At 40.1% G+C, this 18,088-nt stretch overlaps 1 protein-coding gene across 2 annotated transcripts in view; it reads right to left on the bottom strand.

Moving 5' to 3' along the window:
- The window catches only part of TRIM24 (tripartite motif containing 24), an 82,706-nt gene extending 66,661 nt beyond the window's left edge, over nt 1-16,045 (bottom strand). The window contains exon 1 of one of the 2 annotated variants that reach the window (XM_081038261.1): nt 15,388-16,045. In XM_081038261.1, coding sequence (XP_080894387.1) covers nt 15,388-15,751 — 364 coding nt within the window. In that variant the 5' untranslated portion in view covers nt 15,752-16,045. The remainder of the gene's footprint in view (nt 1-15,387) is intronic. The other variant, XM_081038262.1, reaches the window with a different exon arrangement.
- Nucleotides 16,046-18,088: the final 2,043 nt, after the last annotated feature.

The following is an 18,088-nucleotide window of genomic DNA, read 5'->3' as shown; positions in this document are numbered from 1 at the left end:
CACTAAATAAAATAAGCTAGACAAAAAAGAATAAATATAATTACACTTACATGAGGTCTCTAGAATAGGGAAATTCATAAGGACAGAGAATTACCAGAAGCCAGAGAAGGGGACGGTAAGTTATTGCTTAAATGAGTAAAGTGTTTCAGTTTAGGATGATGAAAAAGTTCTGAAAATAGTGGTGATGGTTAGTTACCCACATTGTAAATGTACTTAAATGCCACAGAATTGTACACTTAAAAATGGTGAAAATGATTTTGTTATGTATATTTTGATTTTACCACAAAAAGAAGTATTCAAAAAGTTGATAATGCATAGTAAAATAAACCCAAAGAAAGTAGAAAAATAAAATCAATAAAATTGAATAGAAGCCTTATAGTTCTTCAAAGAAACTAATAAAATTGAAAACCTCTGGTGGGAGGGAGGTGGGGGGGAGAGAGGAGGAAAGGCAGGTAGGGAAGGAGGGAACACATGCATGAACGCGAGATGGCAGAGCACACACCTATAAAACCACCACCTGGAATGAAAGAGGGTATCATAACTTTAGATGATACAGATATAAAGAATTAGTACGCAGTTGTAATGAACTACTTGGATCAATAAAATTAAAAATTTATATGAAATATACAAATTCCTAGAAAAAAATGAAACTACCATAGCGTCTGAAGTGAAACAGAAAACCTGGAGTCTTATTGATAAGCCTCTAAAATTGAATCGAGTCAAAAATCTTCCCGCCAAGAAAAACCTGAGCCCTGATTGCTACCATGTATCAAGAAATACTTTAATTCCAATCTTATAAAAATTCTTTCAGAGAATTGAAAAAGGTAGCACTCTGCACTTCATTTTATGAAGCCCACATAACTGCAGGAAAACTCATAGTATAAAAAGGAAAATCACAGGCCACATAACTCATAAACATAGAAGCAAAAACCATAAAATATCAAATATATGGTGATGGAAGGAGAACTGACTCTGGGTAGTGAACACACAATGGGATTTATAGTTGATGTAATACAGAATTGTACACCTGAAATTATGTAATTTCATTAACAATTGTCACCCCAATAAATAAATTTTAAAAAAACCCATAAAATATTAGCAAACCAAATTCTGCAACATGTAAAAAGGATAATATACCATCACTACATAGATGTCTCCTTAGGAATGCATGATCATTTTGTTGTTATTATTAGGAAATCAATTCTCTGACTTCACCACATAACAGATCAAAACATTATCTTCTCACTAGATACAGAAAAGGTGTTTGTTTTTAAAAATCTTCTCATGATTTTAAAGAAACAAAAACTTTTGTGGCTATTAGGGATAAATGGGCTGATTTAAGGCGTAAAATTAAAGTTTAATATATGCTGCCTCAATTCTGATAAAATTGGGAGGGCCTCAGGAGTCTCCCCACAAGTTCCCCTCCACTCTGTCCTCCCACAGATAAGGTCCCCTACCTAACAAAACATCCCTTCCTTTATCAACAGGACCAGGCACAGTTTCTGCTTATCCTTGAATAGTGGGTTTCAACTTCCTGCCCGCTTACAGAATTATTCAAACAAGCCAATCACATCCTCTGTGGGAACCAGGGAGCACCTCACTTCCGTCCCAGTACACACAAAGCCTGCCTCCCACAGTACCTGGCTCTTCATTCTGCCCCAAATGCAACCCCCACGTGGGTTATTTGCATGGCATGTGGTATCCTCCTCTCCAGGCCTGACTATATATGACTAATAAATTGCTGTGAATCTCATCTGTCCAGTGTTGGATGTTGTGTTGAGACATCCTTAACCCAAGGGTAGGAATCTTGCCCTCACCAATGGGGTGAATAGTAGGCTATTAAAACAATACAGTATATTAATGTTTACTATATGTTTAAGATACCAAAACAACATTCTTATAAAATATATCTATAAAAACCCTACAGCAAAGTTCATATTTAATGGTATAATCTTTCAAGTTTTCTCTCTGAGCTCAGGAACAAGACAAAGATGTCCAATGGTACTTTCATTCAACAATGTACTGAAGATTTTATGCAGAACAGTAAATCAAGGAAAGGAAAAGGTTTAAGGATTAGAATGATGAAATAAAAAGTGTGATTCACAGATATTATATGATTACATGTAAATGATACTATATGTAGAAGAGCCAAACAAAGCTACAGTGACATTACTAGAGTTAGTGTGAGTCAACAAAGTTATTGAAAAATAAGTATTTAAACACATTTGTTTCCACCATGAACAAAAAGGTAAAAATTATTTACCAGTAATAAAAAGGTAAAAATAAAATTAAAATAGGACATTTATAACAGCACCAAAAACTATCACCTAAGAAAATTCCTAAGAGAATATGCTCAAAATCCCTATGGAAATAATAAGTGTTCGATGAGTCACTAAAGAAAACATAATAAGAAATGTAATAGCACATCTAGGGATTAGAAAACTCAACATTACAAACATAAATTCTCCCCAAATTGATCTAACAACTTATCAAAAATCAATATCCTCTCAGGTTTTTTTGTGGAACTTGAAAGTGGATTCTAAAATTTATTTGGTAACTCAGACAGCTAAAAATAGTCAGAAGGGTTTCTGAAGCATAACTCCAAGTGGTGGGGGTGGGGGTTACATTAGGACCCACTTTACCAACTATCAAAACCTATTGTAAAGACACAGTGATTAAGAGAGCATGGCATTGATTCAGGGAGTGGCAGATAGACCCATAGATCACAATCAGAGATTAAGTGCTGAGAAATAGACTCATGCATATATAATATCTAGGAACTGCTATCGATGGCAGCGCACTGGGAAAAGAATGGTATTTTCAGTAATGGTGCTGAGACAGCTGGCAAAAAATGAAAGTGGACGCCACACCTATTGCCATATATATAACTCAACTGCAGTTGAAACAAAAATCTAAATGTAAAGGGCAAAACTATAAAGCTTTTATAGGAAAATAAGTATGGAAAGATTCTTAGTAAAACTAAAGCACTAACCACAAAGAAAGATTCATAAAATTGTTTGGTTCAAAGGCCCTATTAAAAAAAAAAAAGTTGAGAGAAACAGAAATGGAAGAAGATCTCTAGAATTTTAAAGAACTCTTATAAATTAATAAACAACCCAACAGAAAGATGGAAAAGAAGACTGGAGCAAGCACTTCACAATAGCTGACATCCAAATGGTCAATATGCATATGAAAAGTGCTCAACCTAACTGGTACTTGGGGAAAGCATATCAGATCCAAAGAAGAAACATCCACCAGATTTCCCAAAACTAAAAACAGTGACGACTCCAAACGGTGGTGAGCGTCCATATCTGGTTGGTATGCGAGGAATGGTAAAGGAGATTCATATACCCTACTGACCAAGTATTCTACTTTTCAGTAAAAAAAAACAAAAAACCTTGGGATTCAAATATTACTTTATAATAAGCCGAGCTTTACTAACTAAATACTGCTGTGGGTATGATTTTGAGAGTTTCTACTTTCAGAATAATTTAATTTACCCTGACCTATTAATCAACATACTTCTAACAATTTTCTTTAATTCTACTATTATTTAAAAAAGTTAGTTCCCTGTTCAACTGTACCATAGATGATGAATAAACCCAGTCTAACCCTCTTTCCCTCTTCATCCTCCTAACATTTATTTCTATTAGTTTTCCATTAAATCAAACCATTATGAACATTTAATAATATTCACAACTGAGCCACAGAGCCTATTATAATTGTATTTCCTTTCTCTATTGATTTTGTTCTTAGTAATTAACAGTTCCTGCATTTTTTTCTTTGTTTACTCTTCAGGTATTCATCACTCAATTGGCCCCAAACTTTTTAACGTTTTTACTTTTTCCTCGTTTTCTCCTACCTCATTTCAGGCTCCCTTGCTGCTGGTTCATCCTTATCAAGTAGTCATTACCTATCAGAATTCCTGAAGGTTAGTCCTAGGTGATCTCCTGACTCTGCTCTTCTGAGTGGAAGGTAAGAGATCAGAGGGAAGACAACAAGGAGACCAAAACAGAAGGGTCAGAGAAGTGGACCTTTATACCAAAAGATGCGTGGGAAAGCTGAGATGATTAATGAAAGCAAAGCACATGACGAACAAGTCTAGAAGACTGATGACAGAAACATAAATCAATATGCCCCAGTACAAAGAGACAGACAGACTCTAGGAATCTCATGGGCTATGTATAGGCTTTCTTCCTGATTGTGCTTAATGTTGAATATACGAGTATATAATCAAGAGATCCCAGGGAGACTATTCATCCATAAATAAAGTAAAATAAAGATCTTCTGGTATTTATGAGTCCTAATTACTATATGACATTTTTCTTTTAAGTTTATCATACAATGACATGAGTACCTATGGACCCTTTATACAGTTGATGCCTGAACAACATAGGGGTTAGAGGCACCCACCCACACCCACACCCACGACGGTACAGTTGGAAATCCGAATATAACTTGACTCTACCAAATATCTGTGGGAGATTAGTTTCAGGACCCCCAGTGGATACCAAAACTCTGTGGATGCTCGTTACCTATACAAAATGGCATGGACCAAAGCACAGAGTTGGCCCTCTGCATCCGCGGACTCCCAACCACAGACTGAAAACGATACAGGTTTTTATTTTTTTACATCCATGTATTAGGGAACCTGCACAGTTCAAACCCATGTTGTTCAAGGGTCAGTTGTATTAGAAAAAAATCAGAACAAAGTTCTTTGAGGAATAATTTCACAACTTCAAAGATGAGGATTTGAAAAACGTTTTGAAAGATTAGGTGAACACACAAAAACACTGAGGCAATTCAGTTGATGGTTATATGTTCACATGTCGTTTGAAACAAATATTTGACCATGTACCCTCCTTATTGTACATATGTACATATGACGACAATACTAGTGTATTTTGTACATAATAAATCACATAAACATGACAATTGTTAAAGAATGAAATCAAAATGAAATATACTTTTAAATGGCTTGCTAATCATGATAGCTTCATACTACTATCAGCTAATGGTCCAAGAGTAATACACACTTAAACATGGTTCGTCATTAACACAGGATGTCAATCAATTTCAATGAGTATTCCTGTTAATTTTGAAACTTTTAGGCCCAGGTCTTGTTAGACTTAGTTAATCATTACTGTTAACTTCAGAAGACTGACAAAGAGCCTACAAAGTATTAGTTCTGCCACTCAAATGCTGTTATGCTTGTAAATTATGTAGTATCTTTATTGCAGCTGAAAATGAGACTGCAAAAATTCAAGTAATTAAGGCTGGTGGAAAAGCATAACTCCATCAATTCCATACACCCAGTAAAATGAAACACAAAATGGGGCAGCAACAGTTACAACTTTCTATGGAACATGGATCTCCTTGCCAACTAATCCATCACTGGTTGCACAGCCAGGCGCCAGGATCAACAACTGTATACCTATCCCTCTACCCAACACTAAAGAAACCGTCAAATATGAGCAGCCCTGGTTTCTCTGGACTCAGCCTTCTGTATTTTTCTAAACTGGGGAAAAGCCAAGTCATCAGCACCTGACCTTGATTATACACTGAAATGGAAGTACATGCTGTTAATTGGGATTGGGACCACTTTTTACAGCTGTGGCACATGTGCCCTACATCGTACAACTCAGGGACTTTCCAGACTACTCAAACTGAGGGGCTTTTGTGAGTGGCCTCCATATGGGACTTCCCCAGGAACTGAGATTAGATGGTTTTATGCCAGGGTCCTGGTAATGGCCTACAATGATCTTCACTCTTTTGACAGTCATTTTGGATAAAAACAGATGTTACAATTCATAATTCTACAAACCAAGTATATAAAAATTGTTATAATTTGTGACAGGAAAAAAAAACACACAGGGGGGTCTGCTGTACAGAAATCCCATTACTTCCAGGGCAACAGTTTGATAGGTTGTACAGCACAAAGGACTGCCTAATTTAAGAGGGCAAATGACAATTAATATGCATGCCACTTCCTAAGACATGCACCCCTTCCTTGGTGCTACATATGCCCAGAGTGGGCTTATTGCTAACTCACACAGAGGTACTTGCCTCCGCTCTCAGGATACTTCGTATACCATATGTGAAATGCAGCCATTTGACATGCTTAGTCACGTGACCACGGCAATCTACATATCAAGTACTTTAAAGCTTAATTTATACAGAGAAGCACTAATGTTTACCTTCACTTCAGTGATTATATTTTACCTCAGAATGTGGAACATCTCTCATTTTGGAGAGTACTGGTCAGCATATACTTGACATTACAGGAGTAATTTTGAGAAAGGGATCCAGGTTACAGGAAGAAATGAGAGACTCATGCATCCAGTCGAACTTGGTGAGGTCTCTAAGAAAAGTCAGAGACAGAAATCTACAGATCCAAGAACCAAAGTTTGCAAATTACCCATATTTGAGTATACAGATGTAACAGAATTTTAAAATGTCTTCTGATGTCAACTTTCCACGAGGACAGGGTAACTAGTACCGAGACAGACTTGCCTTCCATGAACAACTAAATGTAACTGGGAAGAATATATGAGGCAATTGGACAATAGGCAATGCAATTTCCCTTGATCCCTGAAAAAAGGGAAACTCAGGAGGTGAGCCCCTATAATGTCTTGATTCTTGGCCTAGGAATTAGTTCCTCGCCGTGACACAGGGAGCTACAGCCTAAGCAGAACATAGCTAAGTAGCTAGAGAATTTGGGGCAATGAAACAAGATAAGCACTGGAGAGGGGAGCTCTACAGAGGAAAGGCACCAGTAGGATTTCTTCAAGTCCTTGGCTGAAGGTTACCACGCTGCCTAGAATGAGACTTCAAAAAGCTTACCAGAGAGTAGCTGCTAAGGGAATGAGAAAAGAGCAAAGATACCAGAGGCCCAGCAAGAACAAAGAGAAAACAAAAAGATGCTAGTCTTAAACTGGATCATACCAATAAATGTCGCATCCTGCACGACAAGAACTATGGGAAGTGAGAAGGGCGGCATAAGGTTAAGAAAGACAGTAGCCAAGAATAGAGTGCAAGTGGGGCCAAGGGACTCAAGCCTCAAGGACTGAGCCCCGAATCAGGCCGATGCGTAGCTTTTATTGGTTAACAAATGAGGAAGTAAAGCATGTTAATTTCAAGATCTGTGAATCCCATACATTATACTAGGAAACTGATTCAAACCAATCACCCTTGCCTGCAGGCAGCAGGAACCCAAAGTCCCAGGATGTCTTAGTTATTGTTATATTACTAAGTAATTATTACTTAGTAATACTGTATTACTTAGTAACTACTGTATTACTATTGTATTACCTCCCCAAGGGGCAAAACCTTGATGCTGAAACTTACTGACATGAATAGATGGAGAACTGATGTTATCACATCACTGAATCTCTTCCCAAGCAGGTTGTGGGAAGGAATATAGCCACAGAGGCAGGAGCTCTCCTTAGCCAGGGGAAGATGGGGGTCTATGCCCACCTCTATCAACCGCATGAGTTCTCCAGATGACCCCTATGCGACTGTGCCTTTCTTACTTTGTTCCTCCCTTGAGGAATCTTACCTGTCATTGACTAACCAGCCATCCTTTGGGGCCAAACAGGGAGACATAAGGTGTAAGCACAAAGGTGAAGCAAAGTCCCTGAAAGGATCAGTCTCACAGACTCTCCTTCCTTTAGGGGCAGGTACGAGGGGACAGATGGGTAGGCTGCTGCGTAACAACAAATAATTACTTAAAATGTAAATGGAATAAACACTCAAAAGCAAAAATTTACAACTTGGATTAAAAAACCAGATACAACTATCCACTATCTACAAAAGACACACTTTATATATAAAAGCTAAAAGTAAAAAAAATGAAAAAATATACCATTCAAGCACAAAGAAATCTGGCGCAGCTATATTAATATAAGACAATGTAGGCTTCCTGAAAAATATGAGATAAAGGACATTTCATAGTGTTAAAAGCAGCAGGCAATTCATCAGTAAGACTAAGCTTCCAAATACCTGCAGCAAAAACTAACCAGATTAAAGAAATGGAGATATAAATCAATAATCATGGTTGAAGATTTTAACATTCCTTTCTCCATAGAAGTAAAGAAACAAAAAAAGAATACAGAGTTTTACAACACTATCAACCAACTTGACCTAATGGACATTTACAAAACACTACATGCAACAAATGTGAACAAATTCTTTTCATATGCACATGGAACATTCAGCAAGAAGTGATGATATCCTAGGACATAAAATGTCTCAATAAACTTCAAAAATTTTAACCTTAGTATTTTTACTATAATGGAACAAGCTATCTAGAACATCTCCCATATACCTATAAATTAACACACTTCTAAGCAAAACAACGATCATAGGGGGGAAAAAATCGCAAGAGAAACTTTAAAATATTGTTAATGGAAACACAACACAAAATCTATGTTAATAAAAACAACACAAAATTTGTTTAAGGTGGCTTGGAAAAAAAAAACTATACCTTTAAAGCAAACAAATAAAACTGACAAAGGCAAAAGTTAGATGATAAACTCTTAGAAATAGTAAACAAGGAAAAAAAGAGTAAACACAAATTACAAACAGAAACAACAGAGAGGACATCATTCAGCTCCTGAAAACATTAAAAGGATAAGGGAATATTGCGAACAACTAACTTTATGCCAACAAATGCACCAATTAGGTGAAACAGACAATTTTCTTCAAACAATTTACCATGAAATAGAAAACCTGAATAGCCCTACATCTATTAAATATACTGAATTCCTAATCAAAACTTTCCCATAAACTCCAAGCCCAGATGGAGTCATCAGTGAATTATGACAAATACTTACAGAAGAATTAATACTAATTTTACAAAAGTTCTTTCATAAAATAGAGATGGAGGAACACCTTACACCATATTTTAAGGCCAGTATTACCTTGATACCAAAAGCAAAGAAAGATACAGGAAAATTGTATCACCAATATTCCTCATGAACAAAAAACTTCTTAAAATATTTGCAAATCAAATCCAGAAGTAAAATTAAAGGATACTACATCATGACCAAGTGGGGTCAATATATATCTCAAGAATGCAAGATTGGTTTAACATCTGGAAATCAATGTAATTCACCACATTAACAAAAAAAGAAAAACCACATGATCATTTTAATAGATACTGTATAGAAAATGAATTTAGCCAAATTCATTATCTATTTATGACAAGAACCCTCGACACACTAGAAATAGAAGGAAACTTCTTAATTATAATGAACATCTATTAAGAAAACGAACAGAGCTAACATAATAATGGTGAAAAAACAATGTTTTTCACCATTCAGAAATAACATCATCGCTCATTTAATACTGAAATTTAACTATTCAATATTGTACTGGAAACTCTAGCTAGTGGAATAAAGGAAAAAAAATGACAATTATAAAGAAAGGCAAGAAAGAAGTATAACTACCTACAGGCAATATGATAGTCTATGTAGAAGATCCTAAGAAATCTGTAAAAAAATACTAGATTTAGTAACTGAAGTTATTAGCAAGATAATGGGATACAATCAACATATAAAAGTCAATTGTAGGCCTGCCCAGTGGCTCAGGCGGTTAGAGCTCCATGCTCCTAACTCCATGCTCCTAACTCCTGCTGGTTCGATTCCCACACGGACCAGTGGACTCTCAACACAAGGTTGCCAGTTCAATCCCTCAAGTCCAGCAAGGGATGGTGGGCAGCACCCCCTGCAACTAAGATTGAACACCGCACCTTTAGCTGAGCTGCCACTGAGCTCCCAGATGGTTCAGTTGGTTGTTACACATCCTCTCAACCACAAGGTTGCTGGTTCGACTCCTGCAAGGGAAGGTGGACTGTGCCCCCTGCAACTAGAAAACGGCAACTGGACCTGGAGCTGAGCTGCGCCCTTCACAACTAAGAGTGAAAAGACAACAACTTAAAGCTGAACCGCACCCTCCACAACTAAGATTGAAAGGACAACAACTTGACTTGGAAAAAAGTCCTGGAAGTACACACTGTTCCCCAATAAAGTCCTGTTCCCCTTCCCCAATAAAATCTTTAAAAATAAATAAATAAAACATAAATGGGAGATAAAACATGTTCATGGATAGGCAAAGTCAATATTGTTAAGATCATCCTCAAATTCGTATCTAGATTCAAAGCAATTCAAATCAAAATCATAGCAGGCTTTTGTGTAGAAATTGACAAGCTAGTTATAAAATTTATAAAGAAATGCACATGACTTCAAAGAGCCAAAACAATTTTGACAAAGAACAAAATTTTCCGATTTCAAATTTTACTGAAAAAGCCCAGCAATAAAAAACTGTACAGACAGTACTCAACAGATAGATCAATAGAACAGAATAGAGTACAGAAATAGAACCATACATACATGTTTGACATGTTACAAAAATACCAAAGTAATATAAGAACATGCTCTATTCAATAAATGGTGCTTTAACTACGGTTAAAAATATGAACCTTGGGGGCAGCTGGTTAGCTCAGTTGGTTAAAGGGCGATGCTAGTAACACCAGAGTTGCCGGTTTGATCCCCGCCTGGGCCACTGTGAACTGTGCCCTCCAGAATTAGATTGAAACAACTACTTGACTTGGAGCTGATGGGTCCTGGAAAAAAACTCACTTAACATCAAATAAAATTTTTTAAAAAATATGAACCTCAAACCTTACCTAACACAAAAATTACTCAAAATGGATTATAGATCTAAGTATAAAGCTAAAACTATAAAAATACTGAAAGAAAAAAAAGTGGGAGAAAATCTTAGTAACTAACTTGGAGTAGGCACAGAATTGTTGGATACAACACAAAAATCACTAATCATAAAAGAAAAAAATTGATAAACCAGACAAAATTTAAAACTTGGTATTTTCAAAAGACACCATTGAGAAAATGAACAACGAAGCTACCGGAGTGGGAGAAAATACTAGCAATACATGTACCTAACAGGACCAACACGCAGAATATAAAGGATTTTTATTTTTCAATAAGACAAAGTACCTGAGTTTTAAAATCTGCAAGACTTAAAACTGAAATTTTACCGAAAGAGATATAAAAATGGCCAACGAGCACAGGAAAAAAATGTTCATGATTATTCAGCAGGGAAATAAAAATTAAAACCATTAGATACTCCTTCATGCATACTAGAATGGCTAAAATTAAAGACTACCACCACCCAAATTGACGAGGATATGAACCAACTTGAACTCTCATACATGGATGGAGGAAACGCAAAGTGTAGTACAACCTACGTAAACACATTTATGACACAAAAAGAAATTTCAATTCTAAGTATTTACCGAAGGAAATAAAAACATATCCACATGAACACTTACAAATATTTAGAACAATTTTATTCGTGGCAGCCCCAAACTGAAAACAACAGTATTTCCATCAACAGGTGAATAGTGTATATAGAACTGCTGTGTATAAAACTGATATAGATAATATGAATCAATCTTAAATACTATTAATCCTTTGTCGTTGTATCTTGTACTCATAAAATGATTTATATTTTTTGCCAAGAACCAAAAGAAATCAGCTCTCAGAACTGACAGTTACATATCTTATAGACTGCCAATTAGTAGCCTAAGAAAACTGATGGATTCTCTTATTTTATACGCCCTTAAAAAATAATGTGACCGCTTTCAAAAGTATGCTTTTGAAAGTGTTTTTTAAAAATAGCTCTTAGTAATTTGCTACTCTTTGGCTGAACGGCACATCAACACCACAGAATACTGCACAATGTTCTAACATTTCTCCAAGATCAGATTGTCTCCTGACTTAATGTATCTATAATGTACCTAAGAAAATCTGTTTTCTAAGCTCTCGCCTCTTTCCTGGATGTAACTGCATACTAAGAAAACGACAAGGGCTGAGGTAGTCATCCAACTTTAGCTTGTGGTCACTCACCCTCATTCCTTCCAAATGGTAGCCTTAGAAAAGGACAGTTTACAGTTAAAAGTGAACTGACATCTTAAGATGCTTAACCATAGAGCTGGGAGGACTAAGGATGGAGATGGGCCCCTTGTTAACTCTCATCTTGACTTCCTGTTGAACTCTATGGTAACCTCCGGGGAAGGACGCGGGAATGCGAGTAAAGAGTGGAGCCATGTTGGGCTCAGCTCTTCTTCCCACGTGGGTGGCCAGTGGGCAAGACTTGCTGGCGAGTGTGCATGCACTCCTCCGTTCTGTTTCTGTTTCTTTTTTCCAAATAAACCGTTTTCTTTTGGTGGATTATCTGGAGAATCATTTGGCCAGTCAACAAGACTCGTTCTCAATGGGGGCATGGTGGCCAGTGTAATTGCGTCTGAATATTTATAAATTATAATAATTTTCTGTTATTAGCTTTCTTTTTTAAAAGTTAAAGCATTATGTTGATTGATATTTAAATGTGTTAGGAAGAATCTTTTCTATAAGTTTCATTTAGGTTAATATAGGGAACACCAAAAAGTACATACTAGAAAGGGACACCAGGTCTGATAGTGTTGAGAACTACGCTTTGAATTTTCGTCTTAAGTTTCTAAAGAATCCTTTTACGATCACCTGCATTTTGGAATGTAATACTGCTTGAGCTAAAGAAACACTGGGGTTTACTATTATACCTTGAATGCTAAATCTATGCCAAATTGGGCTCTCTGGGGAGAGGGGCCCAGAAATCAATTTTTAACAAGTATACCAGGTGATTCTAGAAGAGCTGAAATTTGAAAACCCCTATCCAAACCTAAAAGGGAAGACTATAACTGCAGCATGATACGTGGCCTAAACCAATCTGGTTTCTTCTGTTTGTTTTGTTTTGTTGGTCTATAGAATGGGCCTGAGTGGGTTTTTTAATTACCTGCCAAGATCTAAATTTCTAGAGAAATTTTACACAAAAACCCAGACTTCAGACTTCTCATAAGTTAAAAAAAAAAAAAAAAAAGATCCTTCAACACTGGCCCCGCACTCACATGAGAATCCGCGGGAGCCTCGTTTGCCCCCCCTGCCCCCATTATTTTAATCCCAGGCTCCTAGTTCTCCATCTCAATTACCAGCTTAGCGCCTGCAGGTATTGTAGTTTGATCCATGATGTCTGTACCCACAAGCTCATTAGGAGAATGAGGAACAGATGATCAAATGAACTCTATCTATTTAGTTCTAAAATGTATTGTCTAAACTTTTGTTTCGACTGGTATTAAAATAAGTTTGCAGGGACAGAGGGGAGAAAATATCCCAGCCAGTAAGACTCAGGAAAATATTTTTAATTTATTGACAATAACCCTAACTTTTTTGAGGTGTATGTGCAAGTATCATTTGTTAATGCTTTTTCTTAGTACACAAAAACATTTACCTTCCAATTTAAATGCTTTCCTTGAACTCGTGCTTACAATACAAATACAAAGATAAAAACAGAGTTGGGGACTGGGATTATATAGAACATTTTGAGAAATCTGAAATTACAAACTTGTCTCAGAATTGAGGATCAGAGGTTTTATTATCCAAATTCTCATTCCTTCAGGTCTAAATGTCATGGCCAGGCACACAATATACCTTAATTCTAGAATTACGCAAAATTCAGATCCTAATTCGCTAGTTGCCTGTTTAACCATTTAAAATAGCTATATAAGAAACCTTAAAATGTGTCTAAAAATTAAGAACTAAGATGTTTCACTTGTACTAACTTTCCAACAGGTGGGCCACATCTGAGCAAACTATTAGGCTGGTGCAAAAGTAATTATGGTTTTTGCAATTATTTTTAACCTTTTAAACCAATTACTTTTGCACCCAACTAATAGTATGAAGGATCTGAGATTTTATCCTCCATACCACAAGCTAACAAAGTAGCTTACCACAGATGCTAGTAGAAAACACTAGACTCAGGAGTCACAGACAAAGGGCATTTTATTACTTACAATAATAGCGTAAGCCAAAGCACCAACATTTTTGCACTGGTTCCCAGAGTTCCAGCTCTTACCAGGCAAGGTGAAGAGGGCCAGTTGACACCTGCACAGGCAATGGGTTGTTACATGAGAGGAAACCTAAGCTTAGGGAACCCCAATCTTTTATGGTGAGCAATAAGCATGCCTGCCTTTTACTCCAGAAGGAGACATTTATCTTTATTCCACTGGACCATATGTATGCCTGCTCTTTGCTCTGATGGAAGACACTCTTCTAAGGCTGTTCCTTACACAAACATCCTTTAAAAATACAAACAAAGGGCAGTCACCACTGGCAGGACCTGCAGAAACAGAGAAAGACCCATGGAAAATTATCTCCCTCCACTAGATACTGTCTCTAGCATATAATTAAATGAGGAGTCTAACACTCCCATTTATTTAAAGCCTTAATTAATTTCATATACCCTTTGACTTAGCTCAATTATTTAATTAGCATTTTATCTCAAATCAACTAGTCCCTCTAAAATGGAAGCAAATATTAGAAATGAATAATCCCCCCCTTTTCCAGTTACTTTGTAGTTTTAAGAGAAGGCGCTCAAATATTTGCAATACTAAAATTTAAACACCTGAAGTATTCTACGAGAAAAATAATTACTGTGCTTACTTTGACTAACTTTAAACGTTCCAAACCTGTTAACGTTACCATTGGGAACTACCTGTCAAAAGTCTCATTATACAGCAACAAAACACCACAAAGAGAACAGTAACTTCAACATTTCCAGTTGCTTGTCTACAAAAGACAAGAAAAATCCTGCACCCCGAGTCACTCTGTTCTATTTCTCTTTACCTTTTACCGTCTCAAAAATAAAATCTTCGAAAGAGAAAAGACACCACAACACCGCCTCTTAGCTCCTTTGTCCACAGCACAGGGGAAGCGCACTGGCTCCTCGTGAAGGTAAAGGACACGACACATACAAGACGGAAAACAGACGGCCACCGATCCGTAATCCGTCCTCAAAGAAAGTCACCGTCCCTTCATCTCCACCCCTGCCTCCCCACTCCGGCTCAGAAAGACGTGCGTGGGTACGAGACGACGAGGATCGTCTGCACCTGGACAAAGCTTTGGGGGGGGAGGCAGAAGAGTAGCCGTTAACGAGATGCAGTTGGCAAAGAACCCGAGCTACAGACTCCAGCAAACTCCGACACGGGTTTTCCAAAGTGCGGGTCGCGTGGGCCACCCCACCCCGGAGGGGAATGCCGAGGGGCAGGAGCGGCCGCGCGGCCAAGTGCCCAGCGCCCGTGGAAGTTGCTGGCGGGGCGCGCGGCACGCGCAGAGCGAGCGCGGGCCCTCCATGGCCCCGCCGCCAGCAGACCCTCCTCCTCGCCCCTCCCCCGTCGCGCACCCCTGGCGGCGGCGACATGACAGCGAGTCGCGCAGCACAAGGGCGCCCGTCTCCCCGACGCCCTCCCCGGGCTCCCCCGCGCCCGCCGCTCACCTTGGGTAGCGAACCGCGAGGAGCCGCTGGCCGGCGAGCCGGGGCCGGGGAGCGGCGGTGGGGTCTCGGCCGAGCCCAGCATGGGCGCGGGCAGCATGAGGTAGCGCTGGGGAGCGGGCAGGCAGCGCTGGCAGAAGGAGTGCAAGCAGGGCAGCAGCTTGGGCGCCCGGCTCTGGATGTTCTGGTGGCACACGGCGCAAGTGTCCAACAGGTTGAGCCGGGCCGCCTCGCCTCCGCGCTCCGAGTCCGGGCCCTGCCGACTCTCGGCCTCGTTCTCCCCGCTCGGCGCCGCCGAGGGCCCCCCGGCGGCCGCCGCCGAAGCCGCCACGGCCGCCGTCGCTGCCTTCTCCACCGCCACCTCCATTGTCCTGCCCCCGCCGCCGCCGCCGGGGAAGGGGGAGCGCGGTCTCCGCCCGCTGCCGCCCCCGACGACCTCCTCCTCCTTCTCCTCCTCCTCCTCCTCCTCGTCGTCACAGGCCGCTCGGGTGACCCGCGGGAGAGGGAGGGAGAGAGGGCCGGGCGGAGGAAGCCTCCAAAGGCCCCGGGGATCCGCCTCCCGGGTGGCGCGGCCGGAAGAAGGGGATCTGTCAGCAGGGACCGTCCCTCGCACCGCGGAGGACGCGCTCCGTGCGCTTCGCCAACCGCCGCGGCGATCTTCGAATCCGCCCAGCCCGCCCTCGCCTCCCCGCTTTTCTCTTGCGCCCCCGACCCACCTCCGGATCCGCCCCCGCCCTCGCCCTCTCTCCCAGCAACTGAGACGACGGCAGGGAGCTCGCCGCCCAATAGCCGCCGCGCCAGGCCAGGGGGCGGGGCCTGCCGATGCCCGCGAGGCTCCGACGGCCCCGGCGGGAGGCCGGGAGGTGGGAGGGCTCTTGTGAAGCCCCGCCCCTCAAAACTCCTAGAACCGCGGCCTCTGATTGGGCCTTTGTGTGCGTGTAGCTCCTCTGCAAATATTGAGGGTTCATTTGTTAACGACCGACCATCTAATTCGGTCCCCCTGTGTTGGCTCCTCCTACGGGGCGGGGCTCTACCGTGTCTGCGCGTTAATTAAGTAACTGCTGCTTCGAAAACTCTGGTTTTCCTACTGGAGACCAGGGTCCTGTAGAAGGAATAAATATGGTGGGAGGGTCAAAGGATGGTGAAGTAGAGATAGTGAAGAGCCAAAAAGGAAAGAATTGTGAAAATGTGGAAAAAAGATACCGTAGAGGCAGCATGGATTTTGCCACCTGAAGGTACTCATCTCTATGATTAATGATGGAGCATGAAGAATAAAGGGGAAGGTTCTCTTGCAAGTCGGAAATTTTGTCAGGATTTCGCCAATGAAAAAAAATTGATTTTTAAAGTCAATGATTTGCTTTGTGAGTGAAGGAAAGGGTTCCTTTTCCAAGGACTTAATATATAAAAATGGTTTGCAAATGTCTTTATTGCATAAATACGGCATCATTACAAAAATAAAAATAAATCACAATGCTTATGTCCAAATAACTCATAACTTCAATATTTTTGTTTTCATTCTCCAACCCCCTACCCCCCCACACACACACAGTTACATCAGAAGTTACACATATTTTCAAAAAATGGCCAAACTTTTAAGGAGCTTGAAGTATAGAAACGGGGTAGGAGAAACAAAGCTTTTGTATACACAAGACTGTAAAAAAATTGTATGGAAGTGCCATTTTTTAAGTACAAATGTGTAGTCGCACAACAGCCTAGCCAAATGTCCCTTCATGTCTTTCCTTAAGGAAAGCAAGAGTTTGTGAAAATTGTGCCTTTCTGGGACTCTGTTCCATCCTCTGTTTACACCTTATGTCTCTCTGTCTGGTCCCCAAAAGATGGTTTGCAGCCAAAGACGGGTAAGATATCTCACGGGAGATACAACCCAGGCGGAACCGAGTGGGGACCCCCAATGAGCTGCCTTGGACAGGTATGGGAAGGGGCCTTGCCACCCCTTCCCCCTGCTTGGGAAAGTCTATTGCCGGCTCTGGCTTTCCCCTTGCACCTGCTTCCACTTCTCTCAACAGAGTTGTTACAATGTGAAAGACTTGATCCTGAAAAGGTACATAATTTAGGTAAAAACATCCTGGGACCTTGTGCTTCCGCTGTTAACAGACAAAGGGTAGTTGGAATAAACCTCACAGACCGTGTAAGAAACAATATTGCTTTCTTATAGTTGTAGACCTCTCAATAAAAACCTACAGCCAGCTTTATTCTGGGTTCCAGTCCTCTGAGACTGAGACCCCTGGCCTTCGGAGAGATTTAACCGCATCAAGTCTCTGGTTGTTTCTTGCTTAAAAACTTAACCCAAACCGCCCCTTCTCGCCTCCTCACTGCCCTTGTTGTGCGGGACGGGACACAAATGAAGTGATACTGGACCTTTGAGGAGAGTGGGATGGGATCAGAAAAACTTAGTTAAAGTTGAAAAGATCTTGGAAGAAGAATTGGCATGGTGGGGGGCTGGGGCAAACTCTAGGCTTCCTAGGCCTCCCACAGTACCTTCCCAAATTATTCCTCTTCTTCCAGACTCTTTTCCAGACAGGTCATAAAATCCAATTTCCAAAAGCCTCCAGAGCAAAGTTCTCCTTAATGATATTCAAGGGCTATTCATTTTGTATGATAGTAGTTTCTTAAACTTTAGTTTGCATGAAATTCACCTAGCAAGTTTGCTTAAAAGCTGGTTCTTTGGGCCCTTCCCATATTCAAT

This window comes from Rhinolophus hipposideros (assembly GCF_964194185.1).
Source record: "Rhinolophus hipposideros genome assembly, chromosome: 25".
NCBI classification, from domain to species: domain Eukaryota; kingdom Metazoa; phylum Chordata; class Mammalia; order Chiroptera; family Rhinolophidae; genus Rhinolophus; species Rhinolophus hipposideros.
Note: the sequence above shows the minus strand (reverse complement) of the source record. Positions and strands in the feature narration are given on the sequence as shown.